Source organism: Pipistrellus hanaki (assembly GCF_964339955.1).
Source record: "Pipistrellus hanaki genome assembly, chromosome: 10".
NCBI lineage: Eukaryota > Metazoa > Chordata > Mammalia > Chiroptera > Vespertilionidae > Pipistrellus > Pipistrellus hanaki.
The window spans coordinates 55,399,022-55,421,914 of NC_140512.1; the positions used below are offsets into that span (position 1 = coordinate 55,399,022).

Consider the following 22,893-nt stretch of genomic DNA (forward strand, 5'->3'; position numbering starts at 1 on the left):
ACCACCAAGTCTGGCCACGCTGCCTTCAAAACCAGTCACATCATCTCCACTGTTATTATTTTAGTTTTCAAGCCTTTGACAAATCACATCTGCATTGCTTCTTCCTAACTGGCTTTTTATTTCTAATCTCTTCTCCCTATAAGCTATTTAAAGAACTATAATTCCTGAAGTGCTAACTAGAGGCTGGATACTTTGTTGAGTCTTATATACATTATCTTATTGAATCCTTTTTAGTCTACATGATGAAAATCATCCTTATTATAACTTTGAGAAGACCCAGGTTAGAAGTTACATTTCTCAAGATCTAATGGCTACCCTGTTTCCCGAAAATAAGACAGTGTCTTATATTAATTTTTTTCTCCCATAGTTGCGCTAGGTCTTATTTTCAGGGGATGTCTTATCTTTCCATGCGCTAGGTCTTATTTTCGGAGGATGTCTTATTTTCGGGGAAACACGGTAGTAGGTGGCAGAGCTAGGATTCAAACCTGAATCTATGTGACCTCCTAAACCTCCTCTCTAGCCTCGTGGAAAGCACTGTACATAATCCTATCAAGGCTTTCTAGTCTCTATCACAACCAACCTAAACTTTAGCTGATTTCTATATTTTGGAGGTGATTCCATTCCTCCAAATTTTTATGATATTCAGCCTATACTACACAATTCAAGAGCCTATTACACTCTGAGCAATACTGCTTGCTAAATGTCTCCCTTAAACCAATCTTCCCAATGGCTCACTGAGGGAGACATTACACTCGAGAGCAGTCTTCATTTGCAACCTCACCATTAGAGTGCTGGGATGTCACAAGAGTTGAATGACCACAAAGACTAACAGCTGCTGTACGGCGGTGTCACCATGTGCCAGGAGCTGGTAAGGGTCTCAAATGCATCGACTCCTCTAGTTCTCACAACACCCTACAAGGTAAGGACTGTCATTACCCCCTTTGACAGAAGAGGAAAGCCTGGGCACTGAGTTCGATCACCCAAGCTCAAACAGCTAGGAGGTGCCAGAGCTGGGATTCAAATCAGGCAGTCTGGCTTCAAGATGCACACTCTTAATTATTAGTTAAGGGGCCTGAGTCCACTGAAAATAAAATTGTGTCAACAACGAAGAAGAAAAAGAATATATGAGGATGATCTTTTCAGTCAAGAACCAGTAGAAGGGGTCAGCAGGAAATAAGACAATTTAGTTTTGGAAACTACCCCTTACTGGAGTATCCTATTCTGCAGCATCCTTCCTAAACATACCTAAAGAAATAAATTCAATGATTTTCCCCAACAACCCCAAACTTATTTTATTTCAAAGTCTTCGATAAGCAAGGAAAACACATTTCCTGAAAAGTCAGTAAAGTCAGCTCTCAACCAGCTAAAAAATAGATTAATATCCCTAGCAAAAAGCAGTTTCTTTTATAGGGTAAAAGGGAAATCAACCCTGAAGCGGCTTGATTTATTACATCCTTTAGTCCCTTTGAAAAACAAAGTACTCAAACCTTGTTGCTAATAGGTTCAGAATGAGATTAAAAAAAAAAAAAAAGGGGGGGGGTGGGGAGACCAGTGTCCCTCACTAGCAGGCTTGAGCTAGAAATCAAAAAAGCTGGATTGGTTGCTGGGGTGGGGCCGGGGGAGTAGGAATGGAGTGGATGAGGGTTGATTAGAAGTCAACTTACAATATCCTAAGGGCTAACAGCATTAAACTCGAAGGGCCCATTGTGACAAACAGAGGTACATTTCTCTACGAGGATGGAAGGACAGACTCGCCAAGCTCACTTATTCTCCCCACCCCTGCCTCCACCTGTTGAGTGCCATGGTGACTGTGGCTCCCTGCTGCATCTCCTGAGAAGCTGCCACCGCGGCCTCTGCCAATGATGCCACTGCCTGCGTGGCCTCCGAAGCTTGCGTCGTCTGGATGGTCATCTCGCCTCCTTGTAACGTGGCCCAGTTTTGTTCCACCTGAAGCAGAAAAGACACGATAGTAAAGAATAAAGTCACAGAACGATTATGATTCAAAGTCACAGAACGATTATGATTCTTAAGTCATTGTTCTAATTGTAATGTGCTCAGCCAAATACATTTATACTTTTAAGTGAACATGACCTACAATGTACAGATCACAGTTTTAAGTATGCTGTTGTGTAAAGGGAGGTGGGGAATTAGTATATTTGAACTTGCTTATATTTGCATAAAAATTCTGGAAAGATAGCAAAGAAACCACTGAAAATATTTCCCTTGGTTTGTGAGTTGAGGTAATAACTTGAATAGGAATCAGAAAGCAAGATTTTCTACTGTATATTTTAAAATAATTTTTGAAGTATCTGAGCCTTATCAGTAACCTATTCAAAAATTTTAATTTAGAGCATAAATGTAACTAAAATATATTCATACTGTACCAAAGGGACTGTAATGCCAGAACTCTAGACTGTTTGCCCAAGAAATAGGCCATTCCTGTTACCTATTTCTCATATATCTTTGCAGGGATATTCTTTCTATGTGCAAGCATATTTACATACAAATACTCCTCCTTTCTTTTTTAAAAATATTTTTTTTATTGATTTGAGAGAGGAAAGGAGAGATAGAAATATCAATGATGAGAGAGAATCATTGATCAGCTGCCTCCTGCACGCCCCCTCCACCCCCCCACAGGGGATTGAGCCTCCAACCGAGGCATGTGCCCTTGACCAGAATCAAACCAGGGACCCTTCAGTCTGCCGGCCGATGCTCTATCCACTTAGCCAAACTGGCCAGGGCTCCCCCTTTCTTTAAAAAAATAAAAAATGGCACTATATGCAACATATCCTTTTGTACCTTGCTTTTAGCACAAATAATACATCTATGAAATGGCTCTATCTCAGAACATATAAAATTACTTCATTAAGGATTCATAATAATGGCTGCACAGCATTGTATTATATTGATACACCATAATTTATTTAACCAGCCATCATTTAATGGGCATTTATAGTTTCCAGTGTTTTGCTATTATAAACAGTACTGCGATGAATAGCCTCAAATACCACTTTGTACATTTTGAGTCTATTTATAGAGTAAATTTCTAGAGATGGAATTGTATATCAAAGACATTTTGCATTTTTACTTTTGATAGAAATTTCAAATTCAGTAATTTAATGTAGCAAAACCTGCTTTGCTTTTATTGGGAAAGAATGATAAAGAAACAGAACAACACACTACCAGTGACAGAGTAGATGAGAATTCAGCTTTGCTAGAGCTGGCACAGGTTTTATCAACTGTGCACTATTAACATTTGGACCAGATAATTCTTTCTTGTCGGAGGCTGTCCTGTGCATTGTGGATGCTTAGCAGCATCCCTGGCTTCTACCTGCTAGATGCTAAAAGCACCTTCTATCATGTCAATCAAAAACATTGCCTTCATTCACACATTGCCAAATGTTCCTTCTGAGAGTTTGTTGGGGTACCCCTGACTGAGAACTACTGATTTTAGTTCGCTTCGCATTTAGAGACTTCTCAGTTCTGGATATCTAAATCTAACTATTCCAGTCCATTCTGCTCAATAATCACCAGTTGATTACTTCTTCTCCCTCGAAAACAAAAAGCAGCAGGGCAAGATATGGGAGGTGATACATCCATCAGCTAAGGTAAAATATATTTTTTAAAAATATATTTTATTGATTTTTTTACAGAGAAGAAGGGAGAGAGCTAGAAATGTCGATGAGAGAGAAACATCGACCAGCTGCCTCTTGCACACCCCCTACTGGGGATGTGCCCGCAACCAACGTACATGCCCCTGACCGGAATCGAACCTGGGACCTTTCAGTCCGCAGACCGATGCTCTACCACTGAGCCAAATTGGTTTCTGCCAGCTAAGGTAAAATATTTCTATAGACTTGAGTCCTCAGGACAGTAGCTCTGTTTACTGGACCTCTTGCTGTTCCCGCTTCACATAACAGGCCCAATAAATGATTAACTTGTGCCCACATGTTACGAATCCCAAAGAAAGTTCCACAAATTCTGCTTTGGCTCTTTTGCCATGCTGAGATTATGACACTGCTTCTCAGAATGTTTGTCAAAAGCCCTCCAGAGAATGAGATATTCCTTTGAGCTTCCTTAGTATTTGTCCTGGTTCTCATAGGCAATGGACTGTGTCGGCAAGCCTCCAGAGCCCATCACTAAGAGGCGGAGACATCCTAGCTCCTTCCCTTGGAGCTGCAAAGCTGCCCACTCAGGAGCTCACAAAACTCTGACTTTCCACGGTATTACCCTTTGATCTCATTGCTCCGATGAGCATCACTGCCAACAATGCCACACTGGACGGCAAGTGATACTGCCAAGTTGTAGATGCTCAAAGATTCCACTCAAAACATCAGCAGGTGTTGGCCAGCCCTGTCACCTTTTCCCAGACCTGCCCCTCAATATTTTTGCCCATCCCACTACTGAGCTGGCCTGGTACAGCTCTCCCAAGCATTTATACTCCAATGGCAGTAACTTAATATCTAGACATTTAATTTTTTAAATGTATTTATTGATTTTTTTGGAGAGAGAGGAATTGGAGGGGGGTGGGGTAAGAGAAACATCGATTTATTGTTCCACTTATGGATGCATTCATTGGTTGCTTCTTGTGTGCCCTGACCGGGGATGGAACCCACAACCCTGGCGTATCAGGGCGATGTTCTAACCAACTGAGCTACCCGGCCAGGGCCTGATATACATACATTTAGTTACAACTACATCTGTAGTGAAAATGGCATTAAAATGTTGCCATATACAATATAATTTAAGAAAGTTAAATTATATAATGGATGCTGGTAAAGGGTAGAGAAGAAGAAGCAGACAGAGATTTCTATTTAAAAAAAAAAAAGGCAGGTAATAATCAGCTTAGGTATGAACACTTCTTTGGAATTCCTATTTTTGAGTCTCAGTGCTTTAGTTGTATTTGCTTGGGCTCTTGTTGCTCTCCCTTTCCATCTGTGTGGTTATCTATTCCTGGATGTCACCATGTCCCAGAGAAAGGGCCACAAGCCCTAGGAGGAAAGATATTCAGAAGATGTACAGTTAGCTTCTATGCTTTGCTGAAAGAGACCCACTACAGCGAGGCCCTTCAAACTGTGACTACTCCCCCCTCTGGTCACAGTTAACCACCTGTGGCTCTCCCCCTTTCAAATGCACTGCACTGCACGTGCTGCTCCCTTTGACAGGAATACAACTCCCATCTTCTCGGCCTGCCTTCCTGTCCGCCCTTCTAGTCTGCGTTCAGGGCGACCGAAGGAGTGAGACACCTGCACCCCCCTACAGTCCAGGGTTCAGGCCTCTCTTTGGTGTGCAGAGCACTCTGGGTGCTTCTATAGGCTCCTTATCTCATTGCCATTGTTTTGTGGTGGTTTTTCTACCACCCACCTGTGTGCTCCTTAAGAGCAAGAGCAGTCTTTATTTTCTTTACCTATAGTGCCCCACAATGAATGTGTTTGCTGAATGGATGAAGAACATACTCCTTCATTCATATTTCCCTTTTTTTTTTTTAACCCGTATTTCAGGTAAATTAATATTCACTAAAAAAACCCCACCTAAGATAAGTTGTGCTACTTCAAAACTGTTACATGTATTAGTAGTTCAATTTAAAATTTATGCCTATAAAGCTTTTGTACTTTGGTTCTTTCCTTCTAACATAATCATATATACCATTATTATCACATACCATTCTATTTCAAACTTTGACTTTTCTGATATATAATACAATTAATATCACCAACACCTATTGGTGGTCTAATCCAGCGTTTTTCAACCGCTGGTGTGCCGTAGGTGCACACAAGACAAGAATTTTATAATTTTTCACTATTTTGTTTACTTAATATTTCATAATAAAGTAATTATAAAATACTTTCTTTGTGTTTATTTGATTCCTATTCAAGAGAATTACTTTATATATAGTCAATATAGGCACAGAGTTAAATTTTTTAACATTTTCTAATGGTGGTGTGCCTCGTGATTTTTTTCATGAAACAAGTGTGCCTTTGCCCAAAAAAGGTTGAAAAACACTGGTCTAATCATACAACAGAATAAATTCTCAAATCTATTTGTATTTGTAAATATGACATCAAAATTGAAATTGTATAAATATTTTGATATCAACATATTTATCTCATATTATTTTGAAATCTATTCTTGTCCATTTCTAAATGTCCACCTACTTTTTTCTGTGTCCCTAATTAGTTATAAGCTGCCTAAGGTTAGAGATGTTTGTTATCGGATATTCCAGCACACAGAGTATGCAAGCAGATTTGGGAGACCATATGTTACCAGAACAGAGAGGCCCCCAAATAATTCTTCCATTTGGACTAAATGTAACCAAACGCAACCAACCAGATATTAAAGGCAGTGCGCTCTAATGAAAGGAGTTCTCACTGGCAAGGTTGGGATAATAAATAACCTTCCAACTTCTAAAAGTATGGGTAATGTTTATTTTTGTAAAGTACTTTTGTTTTTTTTTTTGGAGGAAAAACGCTGAACACAAAGCAGGAGAATGTTTATCCTGAGTCACGTGGGGTAATGTTTCTCTGGCTTGATGTGGTCTTATCTGCCTCAAGTCAGTGAGATATTTTGACCAATTACCATTCTGATGGCTCAAAACTAAGATGCTATCATCCATGTTAATGTCTAAGAGAAATCAGAAGCCAAATAGAATCATTCTATAAAGTCTAAAAAGGTTTGTCATTTTCTGACAACCTATGCTTCTTCTCTTTAAATCCTTTTTGTTTAACTGGAAGGGAGGAAAGAGTTAGAAATTTTTTTGTCTGACTGACTGGAGATTAATCAACAGGCTACTTACAGGTCACTCACCCATTCCCATAACAAATGACTTAAAAATAATGTTAGTTTGGTGAAAAAGCCAAAGATATGTGACTGAGATAGTTTATCCTTCATGCTTTCTGTAAAATTTTGACATTAATGATCTTTGAATATGTGAAGTTATTTAGTAAAATGGGTTTCAAAGACTCTAAAGAAGTGTGTAAGAAATACAAAGTTCCTTTCAATCTGGACATGTACTTAGCTGTCTTCTCTACCTCTTTCACACTGCAAGGAGTGTCCTCCAGTTTTAGAGTTTGGGGACTGATGGACTTTCCCCTTAGCTAATCCGTACTCTTTCATAATGTTCACAAATTTATAAAAGTAAGTATCTTGTTTTCCTTCAGCTTTCTACACTGAAAAACCAAATGCTAGCTCCTGCCCAAGCCTTCCCAGACTCCCTGTTAGCTTTCTCTCCTGAAAGCACAGACCATTTTGCATCATCGATGCACTTAACAGCCTGGACCATAGTTCATTTATGCAGGACACTTCTCACCCCCACCAGGCAGGAGCTCCTTCAAAGCAGGGTTCCTAAGTCAACACACCAATTGTACAGGCAGGGCTCAATAAAAGCCGGTTCCTGGGGAGCCGGCTCTGCTTCCCTTCCTCTCTCGCCGTGAGAGCCTGATCCGTCCTCTCCCTTTCCTGAGATGTGCAAATGAAAGTGACTTTGTGCAGTTCTGAGTAGAAATGTTCCATGGTTTTGAACAAGGGTAAGATAATTTTAACTTTAATTCGGATACCTCTCTTTGACATTTGTTGGCTATTTTTCAAACTTCAAACATATAGCATGTTTTAGGGGGAAAGTTCATAGTGACTTAGTGAACTCTTTCCTAAACTTCACTGATAGCTCACAGCTCAGGGTCGACTCTAGACAATGTATTAATGAGCTTTTAACACTTATTCTGGGACTCTGGGCAAGTCTCATAACCTCTACATGTTGCAGTTTTCTCATCTATAAGTAAAGTTGGTAAGAGAGACTATGCTTCATAGGGTTGAGTGCTTACTATACCAAGTACTTCATAAAGTACTTCTATCTTCAGGTTAACATTCCATAATTACCTTGATTTTGGTAGGGAAGAATTTGCTTGTGAAGCCTTTTCAAATGCACATTTAAAATGTAATAAATCAGGTTTACTGATTTACAAATATATTTACCCTTTCAAATAATACTTTTGTCAGCTCCAGTTTTAATGATCTAATTTTTAAAATAAAACCTAAGAATTAAATCCTTTGAGATTCAAAGCATAAAAGTATTACATGGATTAATCCTTTTTATAGTATATTAAACAAAATGATATATTATAAATGTAAAAATTATAAATTCCTAATAGTTAGGTCCAATCATAAAGATCCATGAATTTCAACTGTTATAATTAATATACACGGCATAACATTCTTTGTAAAAGGTTTGAATAAAACATTGCCACAGATCTGTAGGCGGTTTTCATCTCTTCATCTTCGGGACCTTTACTTCTCCCTCGCCTATATATCCGAGGACTTATTTTTACTTTGTATGGACTTTACTGGGGTGACACTGGTTATATCCAAGTATTCAAACAGATGCAGACAGGATCATCTCTCTTACCTCTCCATCTGCCACAGCAGAATAATTCACTTGGGCAACAGTGACTGTGGTTGGCAATTCTGAAGCATCAGCCAATGTGGCTACCGTTGCCCCTGTACCAACCTAAAGAAATGTATGGAAAGCAATTAAGTGTCAGTGGATGAATCCTCCTACTTCTCCTCTACTCAGAAGTTAATATTCATTTAACCCTCAATTCAGCATAAATAGCAATAGGCTTTGTAATAATATGAAATGAGTTATACAATTATAACTAAGACACATGAGTTTCAGAGTTTTACTTCAACCAAACAAATCAGTATTAAAAGCTATCACATTTTACTACCCATGCCCAATGTCCATCAATCAACTTTGTATTCTCATCCCAACCTGAATTTTAGAGGTTCCCTATCTACTAAAAATTCTTACAGATAATGCAGAAGGAATATTTCCTGATTATTGACAAAGTGAAACGATAAAAAAAAATTTTTTTGGAAGTGTCAAGAAAAGATAGCTAAAGCTGTTTTTAGCAAAATGCTAAAAATTTAAAATATTATTCAAAAATCCTTTTTCAGCCAAAACCCGTTTGGCTCAGTGGATAGAGCGTTGGTCTGCAGACTGAAAAGTCCCGGGTTTGATTCCGGTCAAGGGATGTACATTGGTTGTGGGCACATCCCCAGTGGGGGTTGTGCAGGATGTTTCTCTCATCGATGTTTCTAGCTCTCTATCCCTCTCCCTTTCTCTCTGTAAAAAAATCAATAAAATATATATTTTTTAAAAATCCTTTTTCAGCCGAGACCGGTTTGGCTCAATGGATAGAGCGTCGGCTTGGGGACTGAAAGGTCCCGTGTTCGATTCCGGTCAAGGGCATGTACCTTGGTTGCGGGCATGTCCCCAGTAGGGGGTGTGCAAGAGGCAGCTGATCGATGACTCTCTCTCATCGATGTTTCTAACTCTCTATCTCTCTCCCTTCCTCTCTGTAGAAAATCAATAAAATATATTTTTAAAAAAAATCCTTTTTCAGCAGGAAGATCTTGGGGAACTATATAAAATTAATACAGGAAATTGCAGAAAGGAAACTTTCTCCACTCTGAGGTGAGGTGCTCCCTGATCTGCCCCAGAAGCCACGATCTGGTAACCATAAGGTTTACTCACCTGGATAAGTGAGACAGTGCCATCAGGGTTACTAAAGGTCTGGACTACGGTCTGTGATGGAACGAGATGGGCTATACTGTGTGTGGTTGTGGCCTGTGTTTGTGTTTGCTGATCTTCAAAAGCATACAAAAGGTCCTCCCGCCCGTGCTGTTTATAACAGTTCTTAACTATGGTCCGTAGTGCTTGGGTCCATGAAACCTGTCACCAAAAGACCAGAAAAGCACATTAAGTCACAAAAATAGTGGTTATTTCCACTATGGAATAAGCAGTTGACTATTTATCAAAACAAAACAAACCTCAGACAGAGTACACTCTCTTTTTCCTAAAGAAACTCAATACCAAGAAACAATAATTTCCCACTTTTGGATTTTAATTACTTTAGTCTAACCTGTGCCAACTCTTAAAACTTCTCACAAAAGATTAGTCTTTTCTCAATAATTTTATATTAAATTCTCAGTAAATGTCCAAGCTGACTGAAACCACATATGCAGAAAAAGGATGACATATAGTTAGTCTTTCTTCTTTTCTATCTGCAGACGTGGCGAACCTTCACATCTCTCTAATTCCACATTTATATTTTTCAACAGTGATTCTTGCTAACCAGAACTAAAAACATTTCTAGGTTTTAAAGTGATTAATGATTTTATTACAAGTTTCTTCAGTTTTTCCATGCACCTCATAAAATTAAAACTGCTCCAAAGGCCTATGCAGAGAGAGGTGTATAAATCAGAGACTAACTTCTTTGGGGGGACAGGTCTGACTATTGCACAAATTTTTCTAGACTCCTTAGCATAAGAAGTAGAAAGACAAAAATTGAGGGGTTGATTCAAAATGGAAAAGCAACAGGCCACTCAGGCCGGAGGGCTCACCCTCTGCTTTTGCTCTTCTGTGCGGACATCGCTCCGGACGTTCGCCCATGGGATGTCTTCGGGCCACCAGATGGGCTTGCAGCTCTCTTTGCCCCAGCCTGGTTTCCCCCGACCCGTGGAGTACTTGAGCATCTCCGGAATAAACGCCCGAAGCTGCGCCTGGAAGACGAGAGCACGGTCAGCGGTAGTCGTGAAAGGTATCTGGGCTGTGTTTGTGGTCATCACACAGAGAGCCTTCCTGGAGGGCCGAGGGAGTTTCAACGGGCGACGGAGGAGCCCGCTGTTTTCCACGTGTAACATAGGTCCACAGTGATGGAGAATCACACATGTATGAAGGGAACCCTAAGCTGTATTGCATAGACTTGTTCCTGTAAGATCAAGAATACCTGCCCCCAAGTTTGATTTCTGCCTCCCAAGATACTGCTGATGATACAGCTTATTTCCTTTCTACAGCTTCCACGAATTTAAGGTGTTAAACAAAATCACACCATATTTTCAACATTGTTCTGGAGGTAGTAATCAGAACAATTAGATAAGAAAAAAAAAAAAAGGATGTGAGGAGCAGGCAAATCATTATTATTTATAGATGAAATGATTTGTGTATGGAAAACCCAAGAGAATCAAATGAAAGACTACTATAAAAATGAGAGCAAATGAAAGACTACTATAAAAATAAAAGAATTCAGTAAGGTGGTTGACTACAAAATATATGAAAATAAATAGGCTTGTTCGGCCAGTGTAGCAGTGGTTGAGTGTTGACCCATGAACCAGGAGCTCACAGTTCAATCCCTGGTCAGAGCGCAAGCCCATGTTTTGGACTTGATACCCAGTAGGGGCATGCAGGAGGCAACCAATTGATGATTCTCTCTCATGACTGATGTTTCTCTCTCTCTCTTCCTTTCTCTGAAATCAGTAAAAAAAAAACATTTAAATAAATAAATAGGCTTTACTTAATAAAAAGGGAAAATTACCCTAAAATTCTTCTAGGAAGCTTTGTGTAAGTTAGACCAATGTCTCTGAGTCTGACATATAGAGATAGTGAAGTATGTGTGATCTTAAAAACATTATGGACTTCATTTAGATTTATTTTACAAATTGAATCCAGGCCAAACAGGTATTAAACCAAAGAGACAACTGCCATTCTTCTTTTAAAAATATGTTTTTATCGAGTTTTTTAGAGAGAGGAAGGGAGAGGGATAGAGAGTTGAAACATTGATGAGAAACATCACTGATTGGTTGCCTCCTGTACCCCCACTACTGGGGATCGAGCCTCAACCCAGGCATGTGCCCTGATCAGGAATCAAACCTGTGATCTCTTGGTTCCTGGGTCTATGCTCAACTGCTGAGCCATATCGGTTAGGCACAACTGCCATTCTTTATCTCTCGGGACAGTAACTGCACTGTGTGTATGTTGGAGGGAGAATGGAAACCTATTTTGTGAATGTTCTTAATTGCTGGCAATGATTTCTGACAAAAGAAGCAGTTTATCAAGCTATAATCTTCTTTCCCAGACATTCTGCTTTCCTTATAACCTGATGGTCTACAACACTTCAGAGATAAACCCTATCGTCCAGCTAAGGATACATCCATATTGCCTCTATAGCTTAAGACCAAAGAAGAGGAGAAATTTAGCAACAAGTCAGACCCAAGGACACAAGGCTATCGTTGTCATGCAGAAAAAGAAAAAAACCAGAAATGGGAATACTAAAGTATTAATGAGAGATGAGTGCAGCAACACTTTTATACTGAAGAGCCTATATAAAGATCAGGTGTTCCTGTTTAAATATTATTCTACCAGAAGATGATACAAATGATCACATAATAGGGAATCATGAGCCCAAATCAGCAATGTTTACCTAATAAAGGAAGCTATAGTTGATAGTATTTACATTCCCAATTCTTGTGCTGACTCTGCCATTTCACCTCTCTAAGTCCCCCCTCTCCCAGACAGTCTCGTCTCCAGGATATGATATAATACACTCCGTTATATTTGGCTCTGCAGCATCAAGCAGCAAGCTAATAGAAATGTATCCATTTGCAAACCCAGGCTATCGCTGGCTCATGAGGTCACTCCTTCAGTTATTTTAAGAAAGTGCATCTCAAAGTCATTTTCCCCTTTATCCTGGTTTCCTAGGAGTGTGTCCTTTTCTAGCCTTAGATAGATACAGAGAAGGAAAAAGCTTAATCCTCACACTCAATATTTACATTTCTTCATATAAAAAAAACAATGGTTTTCTCAAGTGCATAAATAAAATAAACTTATGCCTTTTTTTCTTTTAATCCCATTAACAGTCTCCAGAAGGGGAGTTCTTTATATCCATATTAAGTAGAATCTGGAGATAATGAAATAAGAAGGCTAAACATTTCTAAACTAATGTAAGACTAAACCTTCCAGAAAGAACTCACAGTTGAAAACACTTCGTTGACAGTCTGCTCAAATCTTACTTGGAACCCCAGATAGTCTCCAATCCTGATTATTTCCTCAGTTCCTGACCCCCTGGCCATTTGCCCCAGTAGTTTCCCCATGCTCCTCAGCTCCAGGCCACCTTGGCACCTGGCTTTGGCTCTCTCACGCCAGGCTGGGTTTCAAGAACTCATTGGTAACTTGAAGTGTGCGCACAGCACCAGCACTCACTTAAACTCTCCGCTCCCCTCTCTCCAACTACTTGTCTCTCAAAGTCTTTGTCTTTGCCGGTAGAACCCCATCTCCTTTCCCTAGATGTCCAAGCTCAAAACCCCAGGTTTACCTCTTTCCTGCAACACCCATCTAGCCACTCATTGCAAGTTCAATTATTTCTTCTTTGAAATGTCTGTGATAGTCATCTCTTCTTTTCCAGTCCCACTTTCACAGCCCAATGTTACTGTATGCTTCTATTTGGTTTCCTTGGGGAACTCCCCTCTCTTTTTAAAAATAAATATAAATATTCACTGAGTGGCCAGATTATATAATAATAATAATAATAATAATAATAATAATATATCATAATAATAAATATAAATATTACACTGGAGGTCTGGTGTACAAATTCATGCACCAGTGGGGTCCCTTGGCCTGGACTGTGGGATTGTGCCAAAACCCACTCTCTGATATCCCCCGAGGGGTCCCGGATTTCAAGAGGGCACAGGCCAGGCCGAGGGATCCCACCATGCGCATTTGGTGCCAGGGAGGGACGCAGGAGGTTGGCCAACTGGGGAGAGGCTGCAGGAGGGCTCCAGGGTGTGTCTGGCCCGTCTCGCTTAGTCCCCCATCTCAAAAATGTTTTGTGTGCTAGAAATCTCTGGATGGAAATGTTTCAAACTCACAGGAAGGAGAGATAGACAGGAAAAAGCAGCCCAAAGGGAAGGTTATGTCCACAGGCCAACCCCCTATTAAGTTAAAAAATAGATCCACAGCCGAAACCAGTTTGGCTCAGTGGAGAGAGCGTCGGCCTACAGACTGAAAAGTCCCAGGTTCGATTCCGGTCAAGGGCATGTACCTTGGTTTTGGGCACATCCCCAGTAGGGGGTGTGCAAGAGGCAGCTGATTGATGACTCTCTCTCATCGATGTTTCTAACTCTCTATCCCTCTCTCTAAAAAAAAATCAATAAAATATATTTAAAAAAAAAAAAAAAAAAAAAAAAAAGAACCACAGTGAAATTAATGGCTGGTGTACAAATTCCTATTCAGAAGCAGATCTTAGCTTTTTAAAAGTACTAATTATCAACTGCACAAAACTTCTATATCAAAACAAGAGGTAAAAAAGCACTTTCTAATATGAAAGTTCACTTTTTAAATACATATACTTTGGGGATAAAGGACATTAAGTACACAGAGATAGAATAATTTAACTGAAAAAGGCCATTTTCTACCAGTCTATCTTTATATTACCCCACGTAAACAGTGCTAAGGCTACGGGCCATCAATAAGGGAAATGAGCTGTCCAGCAGAGAAAGAGTTAAATGATTCTTTCAAGAATTCAGCACTGTGCTCTCATTACCAGTTGGATTAATTACTGGTGCTGGCGAGTTTTGGAAACCCAAGCTATTCAATGTGCTTGTTAAAGAAGGTTTGTCTTTAATCCGCAGGGGAGACAATCAACAGGATCAGCGAGGGTAAAGCCTGCCTTCGCAGGCTGTCCTCTAATTGGGCAGCAAAAAGCTTTCCTGGCCCTTATTCTAATTTTCAACCTCTAGATGGGCTTAAAGTGCCCAGCTTTCTCAGTAAACCCACCTCAAACCAGCAAAGAGTAGAAAATATCATTCCATCCAGGGCACATTCAGCAAAGAAAAATGGTGTCAAATTCATGCCAGTGGCAGTCAAAAGGAAAGATTATGTGGAAGCCACAGATGGTTTTAAAAAAAAGATTTTCTAAAACTTTAAAAAGTTTAATCTGGCTAAAATGATGTAATAATTCTTACTCTCCTAGAAGTTTTCCACTTGTAAATTCAGTTAAATTCTTTGTTGTCCAACATTGCATTATCTTTATATATTCCCAAATACTCCTTTCTCATTCCTTCTTTGTTCTACATGTACCCTAGTCTAGGGATTTTGAGGCTCCTGATGTCTATTTATTTTCAGTCCCAAGAAAAGGCTTTTCAAAACAAAATGTTGGCCAAATCTCCTCTACTAAAGAGGTCAAAGAATCTATAATAATAAGAGTGTAATATGCTAATTATACCAGACAGATGAACAACCTTCCAGACAAAGCTGGGGCTGCGAGGAATGAGTCCCTTGCACGAATTTCGTGGATCAGGTCTCTAGTATGTAACAGGTTACAGAGAAGGCTGCTGAAAACAAATCATGTTGAAAGGTGATGTTTACTATAGCTTACAGGAAAACAGAAATGTGGCAGGGAAGAAAAACTGGAAAATTTTCAGACTATAACTTCATTATTTTCATTTAAATTATGAACTTGACAGACCAAATCATATTCAAATAAACACTTAACGGACAGAGGAGGAAAATCAAAATGACCTTTTTGCTCACTATTTGGGATTATCTTTATCACTGATCTCTGCTCAGAGAGAGAATGAAAGTGGCTTTCCCTATTAGAAACGCCATCCCCTGGCTGTGCCGGGAGAAAAACTGGCTTCTCAATCTTACTTTCCCTTAAACACATTCCTATAGCAACAGGGGAAGAACTACAGAAGGAAAGGTAAGTTTAGAGAATGCAAGGGACAGCCAGTGAAGATACCCATTTAAAGACTCCTCTTTCAAGCCAATACTTGTGCTCCTCTACCTCCACACCCAACCAACTAGCAAATGGTCACTCTCATTAATCAAAATGCTCTAACCATTCTGCCTTCTCTTAGAGTCTCACATTGGTCAATTTCTGCTAGCTTATGCCAGACGTACTCTTTTGTATAAAAATTTAAATAAATAAAGTCCAAGTCCTCTTTTTGATTCACCTTCCTCCAATCTAGTCACCTGTCCAGAGGCATTTGTTTGATAAACATCCTTCCTTATTGGCCAAATTCTATGCATTTACATAAATATAACTGGAAAGACACAGTTTGATGTGATGAGAGAACACACAAATGGTACCATACTGTACACATTTTACTACAACTCACTTTTTCCACTCAACATTTCAACATATAGATCTTCTGATTAGATTATACTAGAATAATCTCCCTAAAAAATAATTGCCTAGTATCCAAGGTGTAGATTTTCCCATTTTATTTAACAGTTCTATTGATAAATATTTAGGTTTATAGTGCATGTACAGACTTCTTTGTGCACACGTGTGTAGCAGAAAGTGGAATTGCCTGCTAACAAGGGGATAAGCACTTAACATTTTAAAAAAAATATATATTTTATTGATATTTTACAGAGAGGAAGGGAGAGGGATACAGAGTTAGAAACATCGATGAGAGAGAAACATCAATCAGCTGCCTGCTGCACATGCCCTATTGGGGATTTGCCCAAAACCAAGGTATATGCCCTTGACTGGAATTGGACCTGGGACCCTTGAGTCCGCAGGTCAACATTCTATCCACTGAACCAAACCAGTTAAGTCAGCACTTAACATTTTATCAAAAAGACACTGCCAATCCCAATCCCATATACAATGCACGTCGATCCTCACTTTTTCATACTGTCCTTCACGTTTTATTATTACCAAGCTTTCTTTTTTTGGCTCATCGGATGTGGAAGAAATTGTTTATTATATTTATTTCTTAAATACATTTTAATTGATTTCAGAGAGGAAAAGAGAGGGAGATAGAAACATCAATGATGAGAATCACTGATTGGCTGCCTCCTAAACACCCCAGGCCACCTACTGTGGATTGAGCCTGCAACCTGAGCGTGTGCCCTGACAGGGAATCAAACCGTGACCTTCAGGTTCATAGGTCAAAGCTCAGCCACTGAGCCTCACTGCTGGGTGAAGTTGTTTAATTGTCATTACTAATGAGGGTGAGAATCTTTTTTATGTTTATCGATGGCCTTTTCTTTTGTGAACTGGTTAGAATGCTTTGCTTATTTTTCTAGTTATCTTTTTCTTAATTTGAAGAAAATATTAATCTATTCTGAACATTAATTTTTGTCATATAATTTGTAAGTATTTTCCCCTAGTCTAGTTATATCTTGAATATGAAATTTATGTGCCGATTCCCTCCCCCCAGTATTCCTAAATATACCCTTATTTTTTTTACTCTAGTCACAATAAGCTATGTCCTATTTTTAAGAGCAATTTTTTGTTACTTTTATATTCTCTTAACCTCATCCTCCCTATCTAATATTTATAAAATGTGGAATGGTACCATATCCATAAACACTTTAAAAAAAATAATTTTAGACAGTAAGGAAAACCTTGCATATAGATGCTGACACTATAGTAAGAAGCAGCAGTTTCAAAGTTGGTTGCACACTGGAATCGTCTTGGGACATTAAACCTACAGATGCCTGGATCTCATCCCCAGAGATTCCGATTTAATTGGTCTGAAGTGTGGCCTGGCACTAGGATTTAAGTTCCCCAAGTGATTCTATTGTGCAGCCAAGTTAGAGGACCACTAAAATGAAATACTTTTTATCTAGCCTTGCTTCAAAATACTTTTCTATATTGGGGTAAAATATACACAACATAAAATTTACCACTTAATATATATAATTTATTGGCATTAAGTACAATCATAATATGTACAACCATCACTACTATGTATTTCCAGAACTTATTCATCATCACCCAAACAAACTCTGTACCCGTTAAATAGTAACTACCATTTCTATTTTCCACAGCCCCTGGTTACCTCTCCTCTACTTTCTGTCTCTCTGAATTTTCCATTCTCGATAGCTCATGTACTGGTAAGGGGAATCACACGATACCTGTCCTTTGTGTTTGGCTTGTTTCGCACAGCATAATGCTTCTACTCTTTGAGTAGAAGAAAACAGAACAACACTTAAAAAACCTAAATTAAAAACTAATGAATGTTTTCTAAGTAAAACATGTCAAGCCTGGTGAGTAAGTTCTTCCTAATGAAGCAATCATGTGCCGAATGTTTCTGAAGGTTTCCCTATAATCTGGTGAAGAATTACTATCCTGTTGCATCATCACTCCAAGGGAATATTAAAGCAACGAAGACTGCCCCAGTGAGAGTAAGAGAGGACAGTAAGTTCAAGGTGGGGATAGGGAACAGAGAAGGGAAAAAAGAGTGGATTTCAACCAATCAATAAACTGGTTTTTCCAGAGATATTTCTTCTGTAATTATAATGTTTGCCTGAATCTCTTCTAACACAAGTTCCAAAAATATTTACAACCTCTAAGAACAAGAGAATCCTATAGGACTCAAATGTGGCAAAGAGCAGAACTGATTTTCCACTAGCAAAATCATCATTATTATTTAAAGACTCTCTAAAAACACTCCTTCGAGTCAAAGTGTACTCTGGGAACCAGCAGGTTAGGCATCCATCACCTGGGAGCTTGCTGCGAGGCAGAACCTCGGGCCCCACCCCACACCTCCTGATTCCGTCTGCATTTAAACAAACCACACTTCAGGTAGTTCCTATGCATGCCGAGTTTGAGAAACATGTCTCTGATCTGAAGTATTCTAGAAAATGTTACTAACCTGGCTTTCAAAATCCCTGAAAAAGAGGACTTTATTATTTCATTGTAGTAAATGGATTCTGGGGTTGGAGAATGGAAACTAAATTAAAATTTCTTCTGCCTCAACCTCCTTCACTTCTTATACAAGTAGGTCTTTTGTGGTTCCATATAAATTTTTGGAATAATTATTCTAGTTCTGTGACACACAACTTTGGTATCCTGGTAGGCACTGTACTGAATCTACAGATTGCTTTGGGTAGTATGGACATTATATTTATTTATTATTTATTTTAATATATTTTTATTGATTTCAGAGAGAGAGGGAGAGGGAGAGATAGAAATATCAATGATGAGAGAGAATCATGATCAGCTGTCTCTTGCACACCCCACACTGGGGACCGAGCCTACAACCCGGACATGTGCCCTGACAGGGAATCAAACTGTAACTTCCTGGTTCATAGGTCAACGTTCAACCACTGAGCCACGCTGGCTCAACAGTAGTATGGACATTTTAATGATGTTAATTCTTCCTATCCGTGAATATGGTATATGCTTCCATTTATTTGTATCTTCTTCAATTTCTTTCTTCGGTCTTATTTTCCAAGTACAGGTCTTTTACATTCCTAGTTAAGTTCATTCCTACAGGTTTTTTTTTGTTTTTTTTTAAAGGTAATTTTGGATGGGATGTTTTCTTAGTTTCCCTTTCTGATAGTTCATTACTGATGTACACAAATACAACTGATTTCTAGATATTTATTTTGTATCCGGTTACTTTACTGAATTCATTATCAATTCTAATCGTTTTTTTGGTGAAGTTTTTAGGGTTCTCTTAACAGTATTATGTCATCTGCAAATAATGACAGTTTTCTTCTTCCTTTCCAATTGGAATGCCTTTTATTTCTTCTTTTTGTCTAATTGCTATGGTTAGGACTTCCAGTACTACGTTGAATAAGAGTGGTGAAAGCCAACATCCCTGGTCTTTTTCTGATCTTAAGGGCAAAGCTTGTAGTTTTTTTCCATTGAGTATGATGTTAGCTGTGGGTCTGTCACACATGGCCTCTATTCCACTGAAGTATGTTCCTTCTATTTCCACTTTGCTGAGAGTTTTTATCATAAATGGATGGTAGATTTTATCAAATGCTTTTTCTGCATCTATTGATATGATCATGTGGTTTTTATCTTTCGTTTTGTTTATGTGGTATATCACATTTATTGATTTGAGAACGTTGGACTAACCTTGCATCCCCAGAATAAATCCAACGTGATCATGGTGTATGATCTTGTTAATGTATTGTTGGATCCTCTTTGCTAATGTTTTGTTGAGAACTGGAAAAAACAATGTTTTATCTCTAATACAATTAAACTATTTGCTCCGACTTTTGTGGCCATTAGCCAATTCTCGTGATTATCAGTATCCAGATTATTTCAACCTAGCGCCTCAACTTTGACAAGAAGGGGGAAATGCCCATCACAGGACAGGACTCTACCTAAATGCATTTTCAATCAGAAGCTTATTCGACTTTAGATGAGATACTGAATAAATTATTTACATCAATTGGAAAAAAAAATCACCTCATGTTTTCTTTAACCAGTCAGAATGGCTCTAAGAACAGAATAATAGCAGGTACGAAATGGCAGGAAAAGTTTAGATAATGCCTTCCTTTTTGAACCATTATTTAGAGATCATTCAAGTATCCATGGAAAGATTTCAATTTAGCTTTATATTTATAAAATGTTGTTTTATTTCAGACCAAGTCTCTTGTTCAGACTTAGAAGGAAGAAAAGTGTCCCTCCCTAGCAGCAGCATCAATGTCTGTACCGAGTGAATCCCATTCAGGAACCTCACAATTCAGTTACCCACTACGCTGGATCCATTTTTGCTCTGACCCCCTACATCATACATTAGACAGATACTGACCAAGTATTATTTAGGATACAGATGTTATTAGGTGTCGGGCAGCTGTACTGGATAGTAATGAAAAACAGAAACTAAGACCCTACTGGAAAGAGACCAGAGATAAGTGCAGCAGATCCTCAAATAATGCCATCTCATTATAACATTGATGAGATGCTATAGCCATTTAACTCTTGTTTATATCAATAGCCTATGGTAAAACTGGTTTCCTTGTATGTCATTTCGCTTAAAGTTGCAGAACCTAGCCGAAGCCGGTTTGGCTCAGTGGTAGAGCGTCGGTCTGTGGACTGAAAGGTCCCAGGTTCGATTCTGGTCAAGGGCATGTACATTGGTTGCGGGCACATCCCCGGTTGGGGGTGTGCAAGAGGCAGCTGATAAGATGTTTCTCTCTCATCAGCGTTTCTAGCTCTCTATCTATCTCCCTTCCTCTCTGTAAAAAATCAATAAAAATATATTAAAAAAAAAAAAAAGTTGCAGAACCTATCAAAAATGTTAAGTGAGAACTTATAATACAAAGACAATAAAATACAGGATGTATTAGGTAGTGACTTGATGGGAGAAATAAACTTCATTAGATGAGACAAGAAGGTGGTGATATCTGAGCTACACTTTGAATAAGGTAAGGTCCACCACACAATGTTCTGGGAGAAAAATGTTGCAGACAGAGGGAACAGCAAAAGTAAAAGAATGCGCTTGGGTGTCTAACAAAAAGAAAGAGGGCTAGTTTGGCCATAGCACACTAACTGAGGGAAAGAATGGACAATGAGTTTGAAAGAGGCCAGATTACATAGAGTCTCAGAGGCCATGACAAAATCTGAATTTGATCCAAGAAACAATGGAAAGCCACTAAAGAGCTTAAACAAGAGTGACATGACCTCATTTGTGGGTTGTTGTTTTTTTTAAATCTCAGGTGGTTCTGTTGAGCATGGCCTGTAGCAGAACAAGAGTGGCAGCAAGATCAACAAAATTGATCAACTAAAAAAGTCTATGTGAGAGATGCTGAAGGCTTGGGCTAGGGTGTGATGGGAACTAAGAAGAATAATCAGATTCAAGGTATAGTTGAGGTGAATTGACATGACTTGCTAATAATTAGATGTGGTTGGTAGGGGAGTGAGGGCAAAACAGGGAAATCAAGGATTTACTCCTATGACGGGATATGAGTAACCAGATGGACAATGGCGCCATTAACTGACATGGGAATACAAGGGGAGGAAGAGATTTGGAGAGTGCAGTGGGTGGGGGCATTCATAGGTTCTGTTATGAACACCTGGTATTAAGGATCTAACAGTAGTTGGTATAAGCTGGGGTGCACACAGAATATAGATGGGATAGAAAGTCCACAGGACAGGATTAGATCACTTGGAGAGAAATAAAGATAGAGCCCTGGGACATGCCAACATAGACCAGGTAAGAAGAGGAAGAAAAGCCAGCAGAAGAGGGAGGATCCACTGAGCAGAAGAATATTCAGGAGAATGTGGGGGGTCACAGAAACTGTGTAGAAGAAAGAAATAATCAACTGTGGTAAATGCTGCTGGGAAGACAGGAAAAGGAAAGAAAACTCACAACTGAATTTAGCAACATATATTAAGAAAACAAGGTGAGAAAATATGATATAAAAAGACAGTTAGCTTTGTTTAAGCTATCACTTTTAAAGTTAAAAATTTTTAAAGAAACAATCTCAGCAACATTCCTGATGTATCAGGCTAAGAACATTGTGATTTCCTTCTGAAAGGAAGAGGAGGGGCGCAATGAGTCAGTGAGGTGTCCTTCTGAGCTTTCCGCCCTCCTTCCCTGGAGAGGGAGCCTTCCTGGGCAGGATGTGGTGGGAGCCAGAATGTACATGGAGGAGCAGCTCAGCCCAAAAGAGGCTAAAAGTTCCTTGCCCCACTTTACTGTGATTCATCAAAGTCTAACAGTCTCCTTTCCAAACCAACTCCAAGCTAAGTTTCGTTAGCTAACCCAAGGACCCAAGAGGCAGTAAAAACTTCCAGCAGAAGGAGGAGGCCACATCCATGCCCCTGGTGGGGAGCATTCTTCTGGCACAACATTTTCTCTTCCAAGGCTTCTCCTGTTTCACAATCAGCTCTAGGCTGTATCTCACTCTAGTGGTATTACTGAGGACAAGACTAAGGAAAGTCATCTGAGGCGCAGCAACACCTGTGCCACTTGTCTTTGTGTCTCCTCCTCACTTCCTACCCCTTACCTGGGTCATTTTATCCACAGAGACTGGAATTCCATCGATGGTGAGAGGCGGCAACTCTGAGTTAACTTCCTGTGGCACAGGGGCGTGTTCCGCTAGGGCGGACTCCAGGTCTTCCAGGATCATGCTCTTGTACTTACGCACCTGCAGGGAATTAGGGCAGAAGTAAACAAGATGCCCAGCTACCAGGGAGGGATGGTGCAAAGCAACTAGCGAGTGGGTGGGGCTGGTCTCCCTCAGCCAGTACAGAAGCCTAAGAACAAACACTTCTACAACTAGCACTGGTCTCAAAGACATCACCTTGTTCAGAATTAAATGAAGCCCTATCCAGTTTGGCTCAGTGGTTAGAGCGTCGG

At 39.4% G+C, this 22,893-nt stretch overlaps 1 protein-coding gene across 2 annotated transcripts in view; it reads right to left on the reverse strand.

Annotated features, from left to right (window-relative positions):
- The window catches only part of NRF1 (nuclear respiratory factor 1), a 111,750-nt gene that overhangs the window by 28,247 nt on the left and 60,610 nt on the right, over nucleotides 1–22,893 (reverse strand). For both annotated transcript variants that reach the window (XM_084897651.1, XM_084897650.1), the window contains exons 5-9: nucleotides 22,541–22,681; nucleotides 10,399–10,557; nucleotides 9,530–9,727; nucleotides 8,399–8,500; nucleotides 1,790–1,947 (exon numbers count right to left, since the gene is read on the reverse strand). In XM_084897651.1, the coding sequence (XP_084753777.1) occupies nucleotides 1,790–1,947; nucleotides 8,399–8,500; nucleotides 9,530–9,727; nucleotides 10,399–10,557; nucleotides 22,541–22,681 (758 nt within the window). The remainder of the gene's footprint in view (nucleotides 1–1,789; nucleotides 1,948–8,398; nucleotides 8,501–9,529; nucleotides 9,728–10,398; nucleotides 10,558–22,540; nucleotides 22,682–22,893) is intronic.